At 36.1% G+C, this 24,469-nt stretch overlaps 1 protein-coding gene across 1 annotated transcript; it reads right to left on the bottom strand.

The window, feature by feature from the left end:
- Positions 1-4,083: 4,083 nt before the first annotated feature.
- NUP37 (nucleoporin 37) lies at positions 4,084-23,762 on the bottom strand. The gene is made up of 9 exons (XM_009896382.2): positions 23,546-23,762; positions 21,301-21,425; positions 20,234-20,306; positions 14,813-14,907; positions 7,953-8,043; positions 6,121-6,302; positions 5,588-5,638; positions 5,099-5,192; positions 4,084-4,281 (listed from the first exon to the last, which is right to left on the bottom strand). Exons 1-9 carry the CDS (start codon positions 23,699-23,701, stop codon positions 4,168-4,170), a joined length of 981 nt encoding a protein of 326 aa, XP_009894684.1. The 5' UTR covers positions 23,702-23,762; the 3' UTR covers positions 4,084-4,167.
- Between the last annotated feature and the right edge of the window lie 707 nt (positions 23,763-24,469).

Here is a 24,469-nt window from a genome sequence, read left to right as displayed (position 1 = left end):
GGAAGCCTCAGCTGCTCCGCGCGCGACTTCTTAAGCTCGGCCCGGAAACAAAAGGCGCTCTGCTGCGCAGCGCAGCCTTCCCCGGCGGGGCAAAGCACCATGGGAAGCGCAGTCCGAGGGAGAGAGGAAGGCAAGGGCCAGTTCGGTGAGCTGCCGTACCACACGTTCTGACCCCGCCCCCTCCCGTCTCAGCCCTTCTCTTCATAACCTACCTCTGTGCCACGGCGCTCTGCAGAGCAGTTTGCTCTACCTATATACTCCTGAAGTATAAATGCGCAGCTTTCCCCAAAACTTGTGTCGTCTATTGTGTAAATCGTCCTGGCCGGGCTGGGGTGGTCAGGGAGTGGCAAAAGAGACACCCGCGAGCAGAGGGGAATTCAAGTGTAGTTCTGCTTCAGGTCACGTTGACTCACGCCAGGGTGGACTTCACAGCTTCAAGGTCCTGGGTAATGCAGGTTGTGAAGGTGAAAGTGTCTTCCCCTGTAGCCAGACATCAAAATACTAATAGAAAAAGCCAGTGATGAACTGTTTTTGTGCTTTTATGGACCAAGTAGTGAAGGGCCATATTTTGAATACTGAGAATAAAACAAACAAGCACTGAATACTGTTAGGATCTTCTGAAAAACACAGGCATGGCTGCAATCACGTTTGAAAGATTGTGTGCTTTGGTGGCAAGTGAGAGGACAAGAGGAAATGGCCTCAAATTGCACCAGGGGAAGCTTTAGATTGGATATGTGAAGAAACTTCTTTACTGAAAGGGTTATCAAACTCAGAAATCACCATTTCAGAAGGTGTTTACATGATGCATAGATGCAGTGATGAGGGACGTAGTTTAACACCAGACTTGGCAGTTGGTTGGACTGATGATCTTTAAGGTTTTTTCCAACCAAAACAATTCTCTGTTTACCAACTTGCTGTCACACATACATAATTTTAACTCTTTTGCTAAAATACTAGAGCAAAGTCTTTTTGCTCATACTGTTTGAATTATTGAGCCACCTGTGTTTCATACTCTGTTTTGGGTAATGGTATGTACTTGGCAATTTCTCCCATTTCCCAAAGAAAAGACAGGGTGGTAGCACATGAAATTCAGTAGGTTGAAACTACCTCAAGTTCTCTAATTTAATCTGTTTATGTTATCCAAGCACATTTTAATACCACCTTGATTACCTAAGAGCCCCCACCTAATTTATATTCAAGAATTAATCATATTTACCAGGCCATACCACAGAAATTGAATCATGTAAATACTTCATCAAATCCTAACTGAAGCTCCTCATCTGTTAAGCTCACAAGAATACGCTCTTTGGTGAACTTTTTGGTACTTCCTGCTTTTAATTTGGCAAAAAATAAAAATAAAACAGTAATAATAAAATAAATAAATAAATAAAAAACCATAGAAAAGTGAAAAACAGCACTTTTCCTCCCAACTGGAATTAGGAAATGCAGGGTATGAAAAGTGGAAAACAAGTAAAAATGTGTTAAGCTTGTTAAACTGGAACTATTTATGACTGAACCCCCAGTGGGAGGATATATAAAAAAAATAGTGAGGGATATCCAGATTTAGAGAGTGTATGATTTGAAAATATATTCTGTACCAGACCATCCTGGATGACAAATGTCAAATTAAGGAATAAGTATTGTAGTCTACTATCTGTTAAGTTTATACCCTATGTATATGCACATTTATATGCAGGTATTTAAAAACAGACATGGAAGTCCACCTTTCAGTGAAAGAAAGATTAAAGACTGTTTATCAGTTACTGAAATATGGTTCATTTGAACATTAGTATTTTGAAGATGTTAACTGATGAAAGCTTTGTCTTCATCACTAGTAAAAAATACTGTCTTGCAATCACAAGGTTTTTAGCATCATTAAAAAGTAGGGGCAAAAGCACTGAAACTGATCTGCTATGTACATTTTATATTGCACAAAATCAGAGCCTCTAGTCAACTGCAAAACAAAACTGCACAAGCTGAAAAGAAACTGGCAAGTGCTACTGTAACTTACAATGTTCTTACGCATTTTGTATGCTTATAAACTGTTACAGGTCCCAAGATGCAATATTCTGTTAGAATCAGCACAGAACTCAAATAGCTATACAACTGAGAGGGAAGTTAAAGAAACAAAAAGCTGATCCCAAAAATTTTCCAGACATGGTGTCACCTGATCCTCCATAGGGGCAACAGTTGTTTTTACTAAGGTAGTCCAATGAACAGCTGAAAAGGTCAGAATGTGGATTAACATTTTTTTGATTTCCCATGGAGTCTTCTCAATCCATGCTTGCAATGAGTATTCTGGCAAAGCTTTCAATATGAAACTGATATTGCCTCAATGATATTTCCCTCCACTGAATTACAGAAGAAAAAAACCAAACCAAACAATTCCCCTCAATAACATAGGCATGTCAGAATATGCAGAAATTTAGCAAACAGGTTCAGAGAATTATCAACCCTTGACAGTTAATAGACTGAGAAACTCAAATGTCAGGTGTTATGGAGGTTCAGTAAAACCAAACCAAAACAGAACAGAAATTAATTGATAAATGGTTTGCAGTTCTCTGAAAAGGGCTTTTCAAGTTTCAATTTTCCAAGTACTGTGCTAAGGCAACGTCAGAGGATTAACCAATTATTTTGTTCTGTACAGAAGAACACGGGGAACATGCTAAAAACATTAGCTGGCCCTTTTTTATTTTTTTAATAATTCCTAAATACTCATTTTATGCTGGAAAAAAAAGTAATACGAAGAGCCTTGAACTGGGCATGACTGTTCCAATTCTTGGTAAGTAGTTTGAAGTACATAAAACCAGAATATTAAAAGTCAGCATCCTGGCTTCTGAAGTAACAACAGGACAAAATAATTTCTGCCCTCTTCCCCCCAGAATGTTAAGAAATTCTAAATAAAAATGTGTGGTGGTTTTAGGCTGTGCCCTTAAAATTTAGAGATTCTGAGCAGAAAATCAAAATGCACCTGCACATACCTAATACAAATTCCTTTTGTCAGTATGGATACTAAGGATAATGGTGCCCCTGTCCAAACCTTTCAGACCTGTATAGAATTTTAGTTGTTTTAAACTACAGATAAGATGAATGAAGTGCTATATCATGAAACATTCTCCAGTTTGCCTTTTTTGTTTTTTTTTTTTTTTTTTACAGTTTAAGCACACACTGAAGTCAAGATTGGAACCTATGAGGAATTTTGTATTCATCTTCTAGCTGAATTTTGGTGGCAGTTGAAAAGCATGGTTTCTCAAGAATGTAAAATTATGAGTAATAAAATAGGCTTTACTTTTTAAGTGGTGACTAATCTCAGTTTTTGCAGTCCTAATTCTAAATTGGTTTTGTGTGTCCAGCATAAGTAGAGGCAAAAGACTATTTTAAAAATCAAATTACTGCTAATAAGGATGATTACAATGCTGTAAGGAGCTGTAATGCTAGCTGAACATCTTGATATCACTTCACTTGAAAAGCCACACAAAATTGATACTGCAGAAATGAATTACCTCTTTTTCCTTCTTTAATTCCTTTCTGGACCTTGTATGGCAGGGACAAGAAAAATACACTTCTAGAAAGCAGAATGTCTTTGATTTTCCTGTAAAAGGCTAGAAGTAAAAGACTAAGAACTGACACACTTGAAGTAAATCCCTCTGTCACTTTAGGAGAAAAAATACTTATTAAAATTATCATTCTGATTATACCATTGGCTTCTTCACAGTTAGTGGTTACTAGTTTATTCAGCAAATACATACACAGACAAGATTTTATGACAGTATATAATTTAATTTAATGGACAGCAATGGTCTAGAAAGTTTATAGAGACAGGTGTTCTTTCTGTACATACTTTGGACAACTCTGAAGTATTTCAGGTGTGTTAACTGTGTGATGTTGCCAGACTAAGATTGCTGGATACAAAAAAGCTCTTAAACACTTAAAAATCCCCTAATTTCACACCCAATACTGTATGAAAAAAAGTGTGTAATTTATTTTAAGTGAAGTAACCAAGTATGAGATGCATTTTACAAAAGCCCTTGTATTTGCAAGCTAAAAATCAAACATAACTGTTTCATATTTTACTTGTTTCTTGTCAGTAAATACAGACTGAATTTCTTCGTTTTACTTGAAGAAACACTATGCTGTGAGGTTTCATATCGAAGGTAAATACCTATTTTACATTTCAGTTACCCAGAAGAAAATTTTATGATCTCCTCCAACTGCACACAAAGGAAGTGTTCTATGCCACGTCAAACCAGATCCTACCGCTGCAGTGCCAGTAAGAATTGGCTTTAAAAAACAAACACAGACAGACAAAACAAAAACCAAAAAGAGAGAAATATCAATACAATGTCCTACATACGTAATTTCTATATACAATATACCAAGTTGCATAGACAAACACCACACTAAGTTTAGTACCCCTTAACAAATACAGGTAAAATACAATAGAAATCCAACTGAAAAAGATTATCTGCTACTTAGTTCTCATAGCTACTTCATACATTTCATCAAGATGAAGCAAAATATTCCATGACAACAGTATGTTTCATCTATTTTCATTACTGACATTATTATTACTTTAAGGCATACTTTCAAACTTGGAAGTCTTTTTCAATGAAAGCACCTCCTGTTTTTTTTAAATCACAATTGTAACCACTAAGTTTGGAGGAAATAATTTTACTGTAAGCATTAAAAATGTAGACTAACTCCAGGACACCCAAAATACTTCCTGTGCTGTGCGTTCATTGTCTTGCGATATATTTTCATCAATGCTTTAAAATATAATTGGTTCAATCCTGTAACCAGCTGGTTTTAGCCTCTTTAGAATTAGAGAAAAAAATATATTAAAAAAAATAATTAAATGTGGTTTTCTTCCCCTTCACAACAACAAGGCAAAGCAAAATAAAACCTACATATCAAAGCAGCTTTTGAAATTGCAGGTTATGTGTAGTGTATTTTTTTCCCCCTGTACATGGATGACAGAAACCAAAATAAAATTGGTAACCAAGCAGTATTTATAGATGGTTTGGGTTAGTTCTTTTGATTGTAGCTTTTAACTATTTATGATCCTGATTTCAGTTAAAAGCTGAGCTCCAAAGTTTACCTGGGCATGTCCTAAATGATGAACAAGCAGTTGACTAGTTGTCTTTCCTGGATATCCAGTGGTTGCAAACAGATTTTCATTCACTCGGGACCACCTATGAATAAAATATGTACTTTTAAAATATGCCTATCAAACTATCAGAAGTGCACACAAAGTGGAGTTCTCTCCCTTGGGGTTAATTGTGTGAAACTGTCAGATACTTCACTGACAACAGAAAGACAAATTCAGAGAAATGGCTTGTAAATTATTCACCACCCACAGCCCTGTATGCACATCATTGTAAAACAGAAAAAAATCAGGGATATGGTACACATACATACTAAACAAAGGTCATTCACTAATTTCATATGGAGCAGGTCCCCCTCATAATTATTTAAGTGTAGACTCCCCACTCCTTAAACTCATAACTGCTTGCATTGTGCAGTTGTGATATAAATCTGTGTTAGATTTTTATAGACAAAACCCACAGAACAGAGAAAATGGTTATACCTGAATAATCTGGCTCGATCAACATGGACAGGTCTCTTATCCTGTGGATAACTACAAGAGACATTCAGGGTAAAAAAACTGTTCTGCAAACACCCACAGCTTGTACTGCAAGTACCAAAAGCATGCATCATTTAGGCAGTGAAGGGGACTACTCTGTGAAGAAACTAAGGGAAGAGAAGAGCAGTCCTGAAGCTTACATCTCAATATGGAGCGGGAAAACTAAAGAAGGTATCCAGTTTACTATGTTTCTGTTTGTGACTTAGAATGAAATGTTATCAAACACAAAAACCATGCAGCAAGAAGTAAACAGCAGTGAGATGCTGTCTCAAATGGACAAACCCACAAGTTTATTTTTAACAGAAAATACTGATAAAGATGAAACAAAGAATACCAGGGAATGAAGTGTATTGATTTCATAACTTCTGGTGAATGTTAATTTGTTTACTGATATAACACACATGTATTTAAAAAAAGAAAAAGAAAAAAAAGCACTGCTTAAGAGGAGAAGAAACCTATACTGCATACAAAAATACCTGGAGCGAGTGATATCCCAAATTAACCAATCACTTCCAGCAACTGCTCCAATTTTTAGAGTATTTTTGAAACACCAGTCTGCTGACATCAGCGGCGTTTGTTCACACTCTAGGGAGAGAATGGCCTGCTGTGTAATTAGATCATAGAATCGTATTGTTCCATTCTTCTCTGCTACCATCAGCTGTGAAGATAAATTATTAGAATGTTGTAAACTTAACATGAACCTTAGTATCTTTTCTAAAGTCTACAGCAAAGCTAGCAAACTTTCAAGCAAATATTAACAACATTAAGATAGGTACAATTTTCACTTTGTACTAGAAAATAGTCTCCTAAACACTCTTCCATCATTAAAGAAAAACCACTTCAATCTACATTAATGTTACACTGTTACTATATAGGATGACTACATTATTTTAGCTATATATTTTAGCTGTGCTTTTAGAAGTGTAAGGCAAAAAGTTATCCTTCTAAAAAGTTCCTGTTCTGAATACAAAACCTGGCATCACGCTGTAGAAGTAAACCATAGCATTAATCAGCGTAACTGCAGAATCTAGATTCCTCTTTACAGATTTTATATAACATCTTACTTCATCATAGGAGTCTGCAACAGATTTTATCTAAACTTTTTTGGTTGAAGTAATACATTCTATCAGTTGTTTATTAAACATCATAGAAAGAGCTTCCTGATGAAAGTGACTTTCTCCAGGAGGAGAAAATGATTCTCGGAGAGCCATGAACAATAATTAAGGCAGGCAAAGAAGCATTAAAAACAATGCTCCAACAACTTTGAAGTGTGTCTGGAAAAAAGAAAGCTGTCACCAAAATGTGCTGTTCTACAAACCACAGGATGTGGTGCAGTAAGCATTTTGACCTGCAATTAGCTTTTCAGCAACCACAAAGTCTTACTGAGTTTTACTAACTTTTGGAAGGGCTTTTTCTTTAAAAAAACATAATCCTGTGCCTACCCTTTGATAAGGATCAAAGAACAGATTAACTAATATGTAAGATTGGTGTAATATTGCAATTTTTTGGTCAAATCTAGAAATTTTGTGCTAACAAAGCTGTACATTCAATTATGGTATCTCCTGAACCAACAGTTTCCCTGGTTTTCTTAGTAAGGCCTCAATATTGATATTTGTGGAAAGTGTAATGGGAAGAGAGATCCTTCCCTACTGCTATGTAAATATTTTCATACCTTATTTGACTGCTTTTCTCTGGTTTAAGTGTGTGTTTTTGTGGTAATCTGAACACCTATTTGTAGCCGCCTTGATTGGCGCAACAGGAATAATAAATCCAAGACTGCAAGCTCTAGACCACTAATGAAGCCAAATATTTTGGTATATATTAGCTGATTAATCCTCCCTAGTACAATAAACAGGTAAGTGTAAGATCACAAGTTGGTTGTGTTTTTTTTCAGCACATAGTGTATATATTGAGTAAGAATGACAACATGAAAAATCCCTTGGCATGCTTTATAAGAGTTATGGTGAATTGTGTTACCACGGCTGAAAAAAAACTTGCAACTTTTCTTTGGTAAATGTAATTTAATATGCCATTGGCAGCATAGCCATCAACAACAATTCATGTATGTAATCCAGAAGGAATATTTCTGATGGGAGGATTGAAGAACTGAGAACTGAGTGATGAGAATGGGAATGAGAATTCATTTACAGTAATTTCATAGTAGCAGATAAAACCAATAATCAGTTATTTATACTAAATAGCTCAGCAAACTTCAATTTTACTAAGAATATCAAAGAAGCATGGTTTAGATAAGTCTACCCTCCTGTTATTTTAAAGATGCCAAGAGTGAAGAGCTGAAAAACTCAACCTTAAAAGCCTCCTCAGGATGCCAGCAAACACTCATTCCAGGAGAACGTAAAACAAAATGGGCCTTCTCATTTCCTTCCAAATCCCAGACCCTAAAGAAAAAATAAAATAAAAATCAGCAAAGTATTAAACTATTTACTTCCATTTGACTGCAAATATGTTAACTTTCAGTGCCTCAATACATTCACAAAGTGATCAAGTGAAATACAGTTTGTGCTTTATCACTTCAAGAAGTCAGTACAGGCAGTCAGTGCTGCAGACAATGCACTTTTGAACAGATGCTCTGCCTAGTTCATCAGTGGTAAAGGGCAATGTCCAAACAATTTGACAAGTATAGTTGCCTAGACAGGAATATAGATGATACTTTCCCACTACATTCAGAAGTCAACACTACAGCCTTTGTATTATACCATAAATAACAGAGAGACAATACAAAACAGGAAGGTCAGTATTCATCTAGCTGAAACAAGCAACCTGGAGTAAAATACCAAGCGACTTAAATCATCCTTATTACCACATAAAGGGTAAGACTATGCACTATCAAGTTTTTTTTTTTGTCTAATATATACATTTCTTCTTTTTTTTTTTTATTTTTTTGGCCTGGCAAGACAAGATTGAGTAATGGAAATAAAGAAACTAGAAATTAAGCTAAAGCAAACAGAAGTATCTAAGGCAGAGGTAATACTAGCCCACAAAGGTCTTGGCAAGCTTTCAACAAATAAATCACATGTGTCAGTTTAATCCTACCCCATAGAAGCAACTACATACAAAGCAGTTAAAAAAAATAAAATTAAAACCCACCAGTATTTGGTCCATATGGACTCACTGGAAGTGTATGCTTAAATACCAAAACCAGGCTAGGTGACAAATGAATTTCCATTGGATGCATGCAATGTAAGTGTCAATGAGCCATGAAACTACTTCCTTTATAAAATGCAACCAACCCCAAACTGTGACTGTTACCTCACAGCCACCGCTCAACTGCCTCTTTTCCTACCAAATCAGTAGCTTAGTTGTAGGACAGAGACATCACAGTTGTGACCATCAGTCCAAGCCACAAACTATTTATACACATTTGCACACCAAAACATACACATGCATCCTTCCACTCTGACACATAAAACCTTACAAACATGCCATTTTTTTAAGTAGAGTTCTGCCCAGTCCTTTTGAGTTAGATGAGTGGCTATGGACTATTATTGTTTATTTTAGAGGATTTTTGCTGACTTCCTCCAGACTGTTTCAGTTTATATCTCACCAGGGTGCTTAGAGGTTTATATTTAAGAGATTTCAAAAAAAACCCTTAAATAATACATCATAAGTCTAGACAAAATATATGGGAATAAAGTAAATCTATTTAATGAACAATGTTGTTTTCATATGCCAAACCACAACAGATCAAATATTTGTTCTCCCTGTAGAAAACACGGGGGCTCTCATCTTGACAAATCAGTGTCCTTATTAAAAAAAGTCAAAACAAAATCCTGACAACTGCTTAAAAAATGAAATATCTAGTTGATTAGGTAATTTAGAAACATACAATACTTTCTTCTACTGCCAAAAATTTTGCCTTGTAGATTTGTCCAAGTCAAATCAACACTTTCCATGTGTATTTACTGTGCAGGGAGAAAATTATGATATAACAGATGATGGTGAATCATTTTGGCCAAAGGAGCATACCATCATATTTCCTCCCCTGAAGTGAGTGGGGTTATTAGGTGTTGACACAGAAATTTATGCTTTCTACCTCCCTAACTTTGTTATTTATAAAATGCCAAAATCTATCTCGTACTTTGTAAGAATGGTAAGATTGTTAGTAACAAACAGTGTAGGAAAAAAGGATAAATGCATGGTATTTTCTTCTTTATTTACTGATAACAAAGATGGTATCGTTTAGCATTGGGAAAACAAAACCAACCCAGGAAATTCTTACCAATCTTTGTCTGAATGCATCAAGTTCATGCTAGAATGGCAGTTAATGACAACATATGTGTTCAATTAACTCTTTACAATATATCTTTATGACTATCTCAAACAAAAAAAAAGTTCAAAGACCAAAAATTAAGCCAAACTGAATTTTAGTTGCCCTGTTACTCAGTAATCATAACCAAATCAGCTACAGATGCTAAAAAAGGCCTTCGATTTTCCTGTACGTTCCTATCATATAAATCAATCCAGAAAGATTGAGCATTTTCTTTCCCATTTAACAGTCCTTGAAACTACTAACATTACCATGATTTTATACCAAACCAGTGTCTCCCTTTTGCCAAACACTGTTATTTTTGGAACTTTGCAATGTGTATTACTACTGCTGCCCTCAGTAGCCATTGTTGTACAGATTTGTTACTGGGATTGAGGCTTTTTTTATTTTTTGACACTTCAAAAAGCTTCCACGAGAAATTTTAAAAGGACAAAACTGTGAACAACCACAGCTGAAATACAGGCCAAAGTCTGAATAATGGAAAGGCTCAAAAATATGTAATCTGCTCAGTAAATTAATTATGTTTTAAGTAACTATGGACTGAGAAGTTACATGCTGCAGTGCTCAGAAAATATGAAGTAACACAAAATACAGATGCAAATGCCATTGAAATTTCTTGAGTATTAGTACATTTCTCTTGTCACTCACATTCTGTGATTAAGCAAATAAATGACAACTGCAGTTACCTCAGAATGCAGTTATTAAAGCTACGTTGTATTCTATGTCATCTATACAAATATGGATAATGACCTGTTGCATACATGCAGTAATCTTACCATGCTATTCACTTTTGTTAGAGTTGCAAAGTGTTCATTAAAACACCTGTCTTGTGGCAATGGAGATTATCATCTTACACTCTAACTTTCTGAATTCTGAACAATTCTGACTAGAGAAAAAAAACCCAAACCCTAACTCAAAAAAAACCAAACCCAAACACAACAAAAGTCTTCATTTGCAATAGTAGAAGAACAAATCTATATTTCAACTCTCAAGCATTTCTCAAATCCCCAGAAGATGAAACTAAGAAAAGGGAATTCTTTCAACAGAAGATTTCCATCAATTTTATGGAGTGGTGCGAGAGCTAGAGCAAACCTTGACATCTTATATTATGCCCAACCACAAACCATGATCAACAATACTTGACCCATTACTCACTGTCTGACCTACTCTTGAAAATGCCCAACATGTTTTTGTTGTTAATATCTAACTCAAACACCCCTTGCTGATGTTTCTTTATATCTCCATCAGATGTAGTCCCGTGTAAAGAAAATTGTATCATCCTTGAAAACCCTAGAGGACTATGGAGACAGGAGAGATTCTTACTACAGAGACTGGCTGACAAAGGTGAAGAGTGAAGTTGTTACTCATTGAGTACAAGGACTGAGGAGTGGAAGACCTCAGAAAAAATTGAATTGCAGATATTATTTAACACTGTGGAGAAAAAGGTGTAATAATTTCCAGTAATTTAATGTATTTTACTGGCAAAATAAATGACTTGAGTTTTTATAAATCAGGTAATGCACTGCCCAACTAACAGTTCACTGCTGTAGAATCTGTAGCAGAATTAGGTAACAGTTCACTATATAGCGCACTGCGTGAAACAAGCCACAAAAGTGGTTACGTGGGGAGAAGGGAATTCATCTATGCTGCCTAGCAATAGTTCACCAGGCGCAATCATCTTGACCTATCTGACTCAGCATACATGTTCCTAAATTTGCACCTGTAGAGCCTTTCTTTCACTTATTTTTGATCCATGAAATAAAAGCCTTTTCACAAAAATACAAATCCTTTTCAGATAGTTGACGCACATTCACAGTTTCTTTTGGTGGCCAAAGGAAATGTCACTGTTATTAAAGAATCAACGGTTAGAATCTTTCAGATTTGGCATTAAAACCCACGTTATCTCTAGCTTTGCACAGTATCTACTTGGATATGCAATCATTGATCTATCTTTCACTGGTAACTGTGTGGTATAATTTTGATTATCTGCTATAATAGTGGGAGAAGTAAAGGAACACACATATAATATCTGAGGCATCTCAACTGACTATTCCTCACTAACATGCATTTCAGAACACTCACACTCAGAAATAAGACCACTTGATGACCATAAGAATTTGCCATGCTGCCATTACTAAATGCCTGATACCATCATTTTTCTTTCAGTTCAATATGAAGAAGCAATAGAAGGTTAGTTAGTATCAATCAGATTGAATTAACCTTTTAACAGTCAGAGGTTATTTTTAAGCAAGCAGATGAGACTCATGGGTTTTACCTGGAAGGTATTTTGCACAAAATAATTCAAGATACATCAGATAGTGTCAAAAGCTACCAATAGCAGAAGGGTGTCTGTTAACATCATGCTGTTTCCTAAACATTCCCTATGTTCTTTTTGCAGAGGCTTGCATTACGTATCAGGACAAAATGATTTGTACATCTGAATTTCTACAGCCTCCTATATTGTGTTCCAAATGCTAACAAAAAAACTGAAAGCTTCATATTCTTGTTCTGGTTAGTCTAGAACTTTATTCCAAAGTTATTACCAGATGATGTATCCTAAGAACAATTTCAGGCTAGAAACTCAGTACAGACAGAATTGCTCCTCTTCTTACATGACTGCTCAAACAAATTACACAGCAAGTAAGGAATTGTTTTGGTAAGTCCCAAGGAATGTATTTTCCATTAGTTTTTGAAAGTGTAACCTTTAAATTCAATAAAAAGGTCTTCATGCTCCACATGCGTGAATGGAAAAAATAAGAACTGAAGCAGCCAAAATTAAAAAATCCTACTTATTTCCCATGCCTGTTAGCCAAAGACTTCATGGTTTACTGCATAAAATGTCTTTAAGAGTCACCAAGTTGAAATCTTGGTAGTATACATCAATTGTGTATTTTTTATTTCCTTTCAATTTAGTATCAGGTAAAATATTGGTTTTAAAACAATTTTCATCACATGAACACTGAGACTTTCATAAAAGAAACAAAAAATTGCACACATTCAAACAGCTCTTTGCTGAATAAGCCCAATATTAATCTAGAGCTGATGAAGAAATCAAGGAAAGGAAATAGAAGAAGCTACAAATAAGTCATACATTTTTACTATTCATTCTTTATGATTTTGTTGGGAACATGGAAATACATCTGCAGAAAACCTGCCTACTGGTCAAAGTAGTATTTCTGAGCTCCCTAGGAGTGTTAAAATCACAGGCCTTTTAAATTTTCTGTTTATGTAGCAGAGTAGCTCAATTAAAGCTACTGAATCATAAAATCATCAAATGCCAGGGGCTGGAAAGGACCTCCAGAGTCCAACTCACCCTGCAAAGAAGGACTACCTAGGACAGGTCACACAGGAACACATCCAGGTGGGTTTTGAAGATCTCTAGAGAAAGAGACTTTGCAACCTCTCTGGGGCAGTCTGTTCCAGTGCTCCATCACAACTGTGATCTATATCAATTATGATCTATCCTTTTCAAAATATCATACAGAGTAATCATTCTAAGAGCTTTTCCCTTCTCTCTTAGCAGGTAGAAGACGATTTAAGTGAAAAATTATTTCCCCCCCAGCTCTGAATATTACCTGGTCATTTATACCAGAATTCACAGATCGCGTCAGGTTGGAAGGGAGCCACAACTGTCACCTTGTCCAGTTCCCTTGTAGTGAGCAGGGACACCTCCAACTAGATCAGGCTGACCAGGGTGACATCCAATCTGATCTTGAATGTCTCCAGGGATGGGACCTCAACCACATCCCTGGGCAACCTGTTCCAGTATTTTATCATTCTCATTGCAAAGAACTTCCTCATTATGTCCAACCTAAATCTGCCCTGCTCAAGTTTAAAATTATTGCCCCTCGTCCTATTGCTAGAAAGCCCTTCTAAATGATACTTCCCAGCCTTCCTGTAGGTCTCCTTCAGATATCAAAATGTAGCTGTAAGGTCTCCCCAGAACCATCTCTTCTCTAGGCCGAACAGGCCAAATTCTTTCAGCCTGTCACCACAGGACAGGTGCTCCAGCCTTCTGATCATCTTGGGGGCGCTCCACTGGACCACTCTCTCTTGTGTTGGGAGCCCATAGCTGGACACAGTACTCCAGGTGAGTACTGATATGATTTGAGATGGTATTAAATCATATTTGAAATATTGAAATTGTTATAGTGGTGACTGCAATGAGCAAACATATAATTATCTCAGTTCCTTAATTGAGACATGTTTTGCATTAGCATAGCTACTACAAAGAAAAGGCAAAGATAATACTTCTCGATTCTCTTGCTGTTACTGCAATGACTCGCAAAGCCTGCATAGCTGCCCACCTGATCTCCAGCTATGACCTGCATTGGTTAAGGATAAGAACAAACATCTTTATAGATTCACATGCACTACTAGAAAAGGAGGATGGGGGATCTTTTGACAATTTAATACTATACTACAAAACTTTAACCAGTGGCTTTCAAAGTATATAGCCACGTTTCCCTTTTACTTCCACTAAATACATGACTGAAGCAGCCATAAGGCTGGTATTATGAGCTGCCAGTACCACTCTATTGGTATGGTACCATCCTTAGGCTATATCATCCCTCTTCCCTAGTAAGGTTGATAAATTTTGGTAAGTGGACAAGTTCATGTACATTGATTTTAAACTTGGCTCATCTGATGGTAGAATGCATAGAGAGGGTTTGTACAGTTCAGTGCTGAGCTAGCAAAAAAAGCTAGTCCATAACCTAGCTAACAAGAGTAGCCCATTTGTTTTCTTATTAGTGGACTAGTTTTGTTAGTGGACTACAAAGGCCCACTACAATGAAATAACTTATTTGAGCAAGCATATAAAGTATACACAGTGAAAACAAATGTTTCTACTTGAATAATGTTTTGAGCAAAATGCATACCTGCAGGTGTGATCGTCACTTACACTTGCAACTTCTTGGCCATCTTTGGGAGCAAACACCAGATCATTAATGTAATCTGAGTGGCCATCAAATGTCTGTCAATCAGAAAAAAAAAGAAATACTTTTACTTAGAGCTGACTGTTCCATCAGTCCACAGAATAATTAATACATACTATAGGAAAGATGTATGACTGTTAAGATAAAGCTATCATTATACATGAAAGGCAGAAAAGGTATCTACCAGTAACTGAGTTCTTCAATTCATGTCTAGATTCATACTGTAGGTGAAAAAGCCCTTCATTATTCCTTGTAGTTACCACAGTCAGCTTGATGTTCTTGCCTGACAGGAATCAGTCAATCACAACAAAACTTTTTATCCTGTTTTTAACTGCTAAATTTTGAAGTAGAAGTTAATAGATCTCAGAATAATGAGCCAGAAGTGAATGTATGCATGATCTACATATTTTTAGGAACTCTGATTGCTGGTTCAGTATCTCTTACCTCTGAATAGTAGTTTTCTTACAACAGATTCCTGCAAGCAGCAAGTTTTTTCCTGAAGGAGCAATAAACCAGCCACTTGTCCAGTATATGCCCTTTTTACAACCAGTCAGCACACAAACTGCCCAAGAGGACATGTCCAATGAAGACAGCAGACCAAAAGGTTACTATTAGAAAAAACCTCTCAGTGAAGGAGGATGAAACAGAAGACAATGGACACTGAAGACTAAGCAAAAATGAGTAACAACAGCACAAGCAAAACCAAGCAAACCATACAACACCTTAGCAATTAAGCACAAGTTCTGCTAAGCATTTGAGACTAACAGACACAGTGTTTTGTGCTTTCTGCTTTATATGCTGTTGTGCTAAAGAGGAAAGAAAATGGAGTACAGTGTACATTCTTCTTTCACTGTGAATTAATAAATCATCCATAGTAAACATTAAGAGATCAGTAATCATGGTGTGAACCCTTCACGTGAACTCTCACTCAAAAGCAAGTATTTACAGTTTTATCACAAAGCATGATGTTGTTTCAAAGGGAATCTTGACTTTATAATTGTTATCACCAGAAGCTTCTTAGTCTTGACGGCTTGCTTTCAGAGTACCAAGAACAATGTGATTGTAACAAACCCCAAGGTATCACCATAGCTTTTCTGAATACAAGTAAAACCTCAGATTTAGTTTAAAAAGCCCCCAAAGTTAGGTAATTTTCACTTATTTCAAAGCCTTTTCTGTTTTCTTGACAATAGTATCAAGACACCATTTTTCCCCCCCTCAATTCTATTAAGTGTTTTGCACTTGTTGACAGACATCAGTAATCTTTTGAGGTTTACAGTATCCTCAAAAACCTAAGCTAAAGAATTTATACAAATTTATCATTAAGCAAGCATATGAAACTTATTTAGGGTCCAGTCAAAGTTTGAAAGTACATTCAAATTCATTCATATAGGTGCTAGGCATGAGTAAATCATCTCTGGTCTCATTAGGAAATCCATACCTAGCTATCTGTTTATTCCATCTGAGGATTTACATGTATTTTCTCTCATTAACTACATCTATGGTCTCTTTGACAGAAATCTCAATTAAAATTTTAAGTCAGGCAAATGTCCACTTGCAGATGATGTATCTATTACTGTTCAATCCTTTACAGCACCACTGATTAAGTCTAAAAGCACAGCTGTTCCTGTTTTGCCTAGCAAGGTACCGTAAAAATGAACTTAAAATATGCTCCAGATAATAGCATGACATGGAGAGACTGTAGAGGAAAACAGTGTCAAACAAAAACAACCAGTTCCACAATTTTCTAAAAGGAAAACACACTATCTGTTCTCTAAATGTAGCTATCCTGAGGAAACAAACTCAGAACTGGTCAAAAAAATTAAAACCAACAGAAATAAAAATCTCAAGCATGTGCAATAACTGAATGCCTCTCTCTAAAAATTTTATGAATGCCTTGTCAACTCAATACAGAAACATTTACAGCAGCAAACAATTTTTTTTCCCCAATAGCTCAATTTTATTAAAACTTAGTGAACTCACTAGAATTAAAACATTCTAAGATGATGCTAAACTATTTAGACAGAAATGCCAAGTCTTTTGAAAATTTTCAGCATTCTGAATTCAATTACCCTGCCTCATTTTACTTCCAGAGTTCTGATGAAGTATGCTTTTTATTAAATAAAATTTGAAGCAGGAGAAGAAGCCAAAATTCATTTCCAAATGAAAACCTCAAAAGAAAAAAAAATAAAAAAAAATTCATGAAGATCCATCAGTCACATTTTACCTTTTCTTTGTTTTTCTGGGCTTGATCCAAGCCATAAATTTTGTATTAGTCTTGTTGGCAAAGTAATGGAAAACTGGAAAACTCAGTATGCTTCAAGTTCCTTGTTGATAATTACATCAAGACAGTTCTTCCACTGGGAGAGCAGGATAAGATTACTCTCTCCCTCCAGAAGCAACAAATACTAATTGTTTACTATGAAAGACAAAATGTTCAGCGATTACATTCTAGCTGTAATCACATACTTCTTTCACCTTTCTTTGTACATTTTGTACCTCTCCTGAAAGTCCCATGTGTAAAGTGTGCACTGTGCAAAGTCCTCCCCATGTTCATTTGGAGTTCAACCTCAGATTTAAGCATCAATTGACTATTACTAAGAAACCACTGCATGAGAAACTTCATTGAAAGCCAGCTCACTATATCTCACCAAGTATATCTGAACATTTGAGATTCTGCAAATACTTTAAAACAGAGTTAGATGTTACTTGTTTCTTGACAAGTATATGGGTACAGCAATTGCCCAAGTATAAGAAAATAAGATGGAAATAAAGATGATTACCCAGAGAAAGTATTTTCTGTACTTTTGGTCAAAAATAAAACCCAACCAGAAGATAGTCTCAGCAATAACACTTTTATCAGTATAAACACATTACTCCACATTCTTTCTTTTCATTAAAGAGTTCCACAATATTAGGTAAAAATATGTATTTTTAGCTGTTTTCTGATTATTTTTAACATTAGGCCAAGCCTGACCTAATACTAATTTGGGGTTTTATTTTTTCTCAAGCTCCAGTATATCCTTAACTTAGGCTGTTAATTTTCTAGTACTTCAGCCAAGCAGACACAAGTCTAAGTATCCCATTATAATGTCCAACATTTGTTGTCTCCGTATCCATGCCTATCATAAAAAATTATTCTGATGTGTTATGCAATGAACACACTTTTGCAATAGGAGTTTATAACTGCAAGTCAGAGCATTCTCTGTAGAAGATCTAGAGGTAGATGATTTGGTTTCTCCAACAAACATTTTTGTATGAAAAATAATTGCTATTTTAATGGAAATGTAAATGTGGCATTTCAAATTTATTTCTAGGCATCCAGTCAAAATTACTGTTTAATAAATTCCCCTAATTTAGAAGTGCATGTTTTAAAGTGTCATTTGTGTTGGTTGGACACCAGAAAAAAAACAAACCCAAACTTGTTAGAACTGGGAAAACAATAACCTGTCACAGAAATCCTATTATTTAAAAACAGTGCTCAGCAGACTGTGCTACTGAATTACTCCCTTTGTTTCTCTGATAGGAATACAGATCATGCATTGACAGTAACTTAGAAAAGAATCATCTCCCCTGATTTTTCAGTATTAATTAGCCTTGCTGATTCTTCACTGAGGCCTCAAAAAAAAGTGGTAAGAACAAATATGTAATTAATATTAGTACTTGGACATTGTTTCAAAGGCAGAATTTTGAAGAGTATGTACACATCTAAGTGACATAGAAGTTGACACATTTTGGAAAAAAACAGCAACACACCTCCAGAAAACCAGTCTTCAGTTTTTGAGGTGAAGACAGTATTTAGACCTGAACACTATCATCTACACTGAAAGAAGTGAAATTGTGTTTGAAGTAGAAATTTCCTTTGTTTTGTTAAAGAATATAAAATTTCCTTTATTCATAAATTATATGGCAATATTAATCAAAATATTAACATCCTTTTATTAATATGAAAATTGCCAAGTGTATCAAAAGATTCGATGTACAGCTAGAATATATTTACAATGGGAATGTACAGTATTTGGGCAACTATAATAATTTAACTATTTTATGCAAACTGGGAGGAATATAACGGAAAGAACACCCCAGGAGCAAAATGGTGCTCGACTACATGGCCCAGAGACTCAACAAGAAGCATTATGCCAAAGAGGCAATGAACCCAGGTAGGGAGTGCTGCTGCTGTGTATTAGAGGCTTTGGGGTGCTCTCATGTGCCAAGCACAGCAGGCTGCTGGCAGGAATGCCACACAGTCTTCAACGGCTGGTCTGGCTTCAGCAGACAGCAGGCTGTTAACAATGCTTTTTGCAACAGGTGCTGGCTTTGTCCTGGGTGAATTGAGGCACAGCAAAATCCTGGTTGCAAGGGGAAGCAGGCTTGACTCTGACTCCTAAGCTTGTGACTTCTCTCATAGCTTGTGGTGTGTATGCTTGCGGCTTTATCCCAGGCACTGGACCGGGAACTCAAGGCAACTTCACACTAGACAAGGTCCAAGCACGCAAGGCTTGAGCAAGGCATTAACAAGGCTAAGCAAGGCTTGAGCAAGGCAAAGGCAACTAGAAATCAGCCTGTATATAAATCTTGCCTGAGATTTATTGGGCCAATAGGGCACTGAAACCAGCACAGTTACCCAATGGGAAGGGGTTCGGCCAGGCTGTGGCAGAACACATGCCCTTACCACAGATAAAGGGTTGTTTACCTGGCATGCATGGTCCTGTCCCCTTTGTTCCTTTTCCTGCATTACCCTGGCTTTCTGCAGGAAGGAGGGGGAGAGAGGGAGACCATGTCTAGACACCTTAGTGTCTGTCTGGGTTTGTGCTGGGGCCATTTGGCTCTACCATGACATGTTTCTATCTTAGAAATAAAGAAGTGACAGCCTATGGCAACATTTAGTGTGCCTGTCTGCAGTTGTTGCTAAATTGTGTATCCTTTCTTTGTATTTTCTTCTATGAAAGAGGAAACTGCTAAACTTGCTCTTCTTCTAGAGGAATCCAATAAACACCACCACAAAAATTTTTATAGGTCTCTATATAAAGGAAATCTATCCAACACAGTACTTGAAATTCACCTGTACAACTTTCTGTCTATATTTTAGATGATCCAGAAGTCGCTACCTGCTTTTCTTCAATTTGATGAAACTGTTACATAAATATTTTTACATCAAAAGATGATGTAGATGATCATTACATTTCTTCCCACTTTAAAAACAGAAAGGTATACACAATAAAATGATTTTTCCCTAGAAAATGATGGATATAGGACTTATCACAGTTCTGGGCGCTATCTCACAGAGCAAACAAAATGGAGCAGAAGGACAGTTAAACTCAACATTACTCAATATTTTTTTTAAAAAATCAGCTTAGCTGCCCTTACCTTAAATTCATTCTTATCCTGCAGGTCTGAAGTAAACAGCCTTATCTTCCTATCAGAAGCTGCAGTACAAAACCTACACCCAACAGACAAAGAAAAGCCCTTCAGTCAGTTAACACTGCAAAAGTTGATTTTTCATCAGTTTCCCTTCAGTTTAAACCTGCAAAGTGAAATGCACAGAAACATTCAGATTTTGAAAAGTACAAAACAAACCCAAAAGTTTGTATCATAACATTTCTGCTTTGGCAACAAGCAGAGTTGTAATCAGAACTTATCTATAAAACGGTGTGCCAAGAATACCATTCCGTGGAATGAAAAGCAAAATATTTTACAAAACTCAAACTGGATCACATATCAATTACCTGAAATACCTCATAACTTCTTCCAAGGGAAGTTTCAATGGCAACTAAGTTGCAGAACACAAAAAAGAACCCTCATGATCAGTGCTTTAAAATACCCAAACATGAATTTGGAAATCAAGTTCTAACATTTTGAATGGGAGACTGCACAAAAATACAGCAGTAAGAAACCACTGCAACCCTGAAAAGGCTTACAAACTATTGAGATAATTTTAAGAATTAAGTGTCTATTTAATAGTTAACCGTCTTTCTAGATTTACACTTCAGTGGGGCTCACAAATAGCATCTGACCTACTCCTGAACAGAGCCCATATCATGCAGACCATTTCAAACAGCTTTATAAAGCAGACCATTGCACAGTCTCATCCTTACAAAAACTTCATTAAAGAATTCCTTCTTCTCAGATATACAAAGTAAGAACTAACTACATTCTAGGTCCATTCAAAAAATGGTCAAGGAAAAAAACCAACAAAACCAACAAGAAATTATTTGCTAGTTCATTCAGAGGAGGGCCAAGAGACACAAGTAGAATGAAAACAAAAACACACAAAAAAGGAAAGATTAAGAATGAAAACCTTGTATTGAAGTGTTCAGAGACTTTGTCAGCAATTTCTAAAAAGTTAGATTTCACTCATAAGCTTTAAACTTGGTCCAATATCAAGGAAAACATACGAGAGACAAGGATTCATTGTACTCACTTATTATAAATACCTTATCTGGGGAGGTAAAGCATCAAGTCTAGTTTCAGGACTCCATGCTATGGCATCAACTCGGATTCCATGATGAAATGTTCTTAGCGTTTTAAATTGGATACCTTCCACTTCTGCATCCTCCTCCTACAGAAATATTGTAGTTAGCTAACAGGGAATGCCTTGATGTCCCCTAACAATTCAGATTTATACAACATTGAAAGGCTTTCAAAATTACATGCATCTGGGATATTTTTAGATTCTGACACCCTCAAGGTGAAAACCTGGGAATTAAAGGAAGTATAAACTTGAAATGTGTAAATACTTAAAAGTGCATGGAAGGAAAGCAGTTTCAAGTCAAGAGGACAAAAAAAATCAGAACTGAGCTACGCCCATTCTTTGGACAAGTAGTTATCCTCACAGATATAACTAAAGCCACTTAAACCAGCAAGATAATTACACACTGCAATGAGAAGAAACAAAGCAAAACTAAGCATGGAACTGAAACTATCTTCTCTCCAAGTTTTTTTTTTTACACTATGAAAAAAATGCCAGCACTTCACAAACAACATTTTTCAAATCAGGAGCTGAAAAAGTACCCTACCCTTTGTCATCTCACAGGATCAAAACTACTGACTGGTAGTACACTGGATGGTAGGAAAGATGGACAAGAGTTGTGGTTGTAGACTCAGTTAACCAGCTGACCTGTACAAAACTTAAAATAAGTTTCCAAAACTTCTAATGGGCCGCCCCAAAGAGTATTCCTACAAAATTTTCTCTATGTCACGAATCTGCTTTAAAGAACCTTTCTGTATACCCCCTGCATAATGTAGAGGCTAGAAAGAACCTAGCCAGGAAGCATAAAATTATCCACAGTTTTTCAATGCTTTTTGAAACTTGGAGCAATGACAGTATTTTCTTCCCCTTCTCTGAAATAATCAGTGTGGAAAGGAAGGGAGTAGATGAAAATTATAGAAAAACCAACTTGTACTAGTGGCTGTCAAAATTCTAATTAGATTCTTTCTGCTTAAGCCAGAAACAAGATACAGGTTTATACAGATAACAATAGGTTTTTGTGACTAGCACTAGGTGCATTTCATTAAACTTACTGCAGAAAGATTTTGGAGAATAAGAATAAAGACCAGTTATGTTGTTATTCATAGTGGATAAATTACAAGCATAATACTGTGTAATGGAGAAGTAAGCTGAAGAAAAAATAATAATAAAAAAAGCTTAAAAGTAGATTCCAAAGGTAACAGCTGTCTCCTATTGATTTTCAAACATCTAGGGAAAAAAAGCTCTATTAAAAAAAAAAATCTTGGATCATATAAAAATATACAGCACATAGTACTTTACATTTAAAAAAACTTAATGTGATGACTAAGTAATTTCAAGGTAAGAAAATGTGAGAGAAGTCCAACGAAAACAATTTGGAAAGCAAAAAAAAAAAAAATATTAGGTAATTATTTTTACAGTCCTTCCTTAAATATCTATAAAATTAAAACAGACACTTCAGTTGTAAAGTAGAAAGTAGCTGTAATATTTGCTGTTTCACAAACTAGCTGAAAGCTTTAAAATTTAATCTAAATAGCAAATACACACAGAACAAGATGTAACCGTGCAAAAAAGGAGCCAAGCATGCCATGATGATACAGAACAATGTACATCAAATGCTGGCACGTACTTCCAAAGCTGCACACTTAAGTTCTCAGATAGCAGTCACCAACATTAGCAAGCAGAAAGAAAATTAGATTACTCTTGCAGCTGAATAATTGTTTTCTTTGCAGTCTATGCAGGGAGTGCAGGGGCAGGACAGGGGGTAATGATTTTAAACTGACGGAAGGTAGATTTGGATCATGTATTAGGAAGAAACTTTACTGTGAAGAGTGGTGAGACAGTGGAACAGGTTGCCCAGAGAAGATGTGAACACCCCATCCCTGGAAGCATGCAAGGCCTGGTTGGATGTGGTTTTGATACTCCTGCCTGTGGCTGGGAGGTGGGACTAGATGACCTTTAAGTGCCCTTCCAACCCAAATCATTCTGTTTCTGTTTAAATGGAACTTTGTCACAGCAGGATGGTGATTTATAACAATGTGTATTCTATACATATACATGCCTTTTTTTCTTGAAGAGCGAACATCCCAAACTTGTTAATACAGTAAACAAGTAAAATGTTCCCGAGTACATGAAGATTGACAGAAAGAGACCAGCGTCACTGAAATGCTGGCTAAGTTTCAGGAATATAATCAACAATAACATAAACTAACCTGGAATCTGCAGGTCGCAACAACTACACAATTATTGCCACCATATGCAATGAGGGAACACGCATTTCCACTATCAAATGGACTGAATTTTACCACGTGCACATAATCTTCACAATCCACAGTATAAGCAATGTTTCTAGTAGGATCTTGCTTCATTTTCAGTGGGCTAAAGTCAAGCTGTCACAGAGCTGATGTCTTCTCTAAGATGAAAATCCACATTCCTACATGAGAAGTTTCAACAAGCATGCATTAGTCATTTGCATGAAGAAAAGCTGCACAAGATTATTCGTGGCAAATCAAAATTTCCTGTCACATCATATTTAAGTATTTTCAGATGCAGCTTGTAGTTTCATCAATCAAAAGATTAACTAACTTAACATATATTCTATACAGGCTTCAGCAGTAACTTCAGATTTTCTCCTGCTGTTGGCAACCTAATATCAAGATAAGAAACTAAGTAACTGTACATACCATGAAAGTCACAGAGAATTTTAAAATTTTCAACCAAACATCAGGAAAAGTCAAATTACTACTTAAAATTCTTTTTACTTGTGTACCTCTTTAAAGACTACATGTCTAACTAAAAGCAGGGTTAATCAAGGCTGCAAAACTGTAAATGAGATGATTGTCATGCAGAATATTTAAACGTGGGTTCCATAACTTAAACCACTCTAGCTGCCTAGAAAGCATTTATACCTCTGTGTACCAAAGTACTTATATTTTATTGTATTCAACCAGTTTTAAAGGAAACCAGTTTCCTGTACTAGAACACAAGAGGCCGAGCTACACAACTCATTTCAGAACTCCTTTTAGTGCCAGTAGATTTTACACTAGTTTAAATTTTGGGAAACCAGACCTTTAATTACACACCACGTGTGCTTTAAATCTCAGGCCTTTGAGAGATGTTGCTGTTACAATCTTAAG

Source organism: Dryobates pubescens, chromosome 15 (genome assembly GCF_014839835.1).
Source record: "Dryobates pubescens isolate bDryPub1 chromosome 15, bDryPub1.pri, whole genome shotgun sequence".
In the NCBI taxonomy this organism is placed as follows: domain Eukaryota; kingdom Metazoa; phylum Chordata; class Aves; order Piciformes; family Picidae; genus Dryobates; species Dryobates pubescens.
This window is presented reverse-complemented; position numbering and strand designations above follow the sequence as displayed.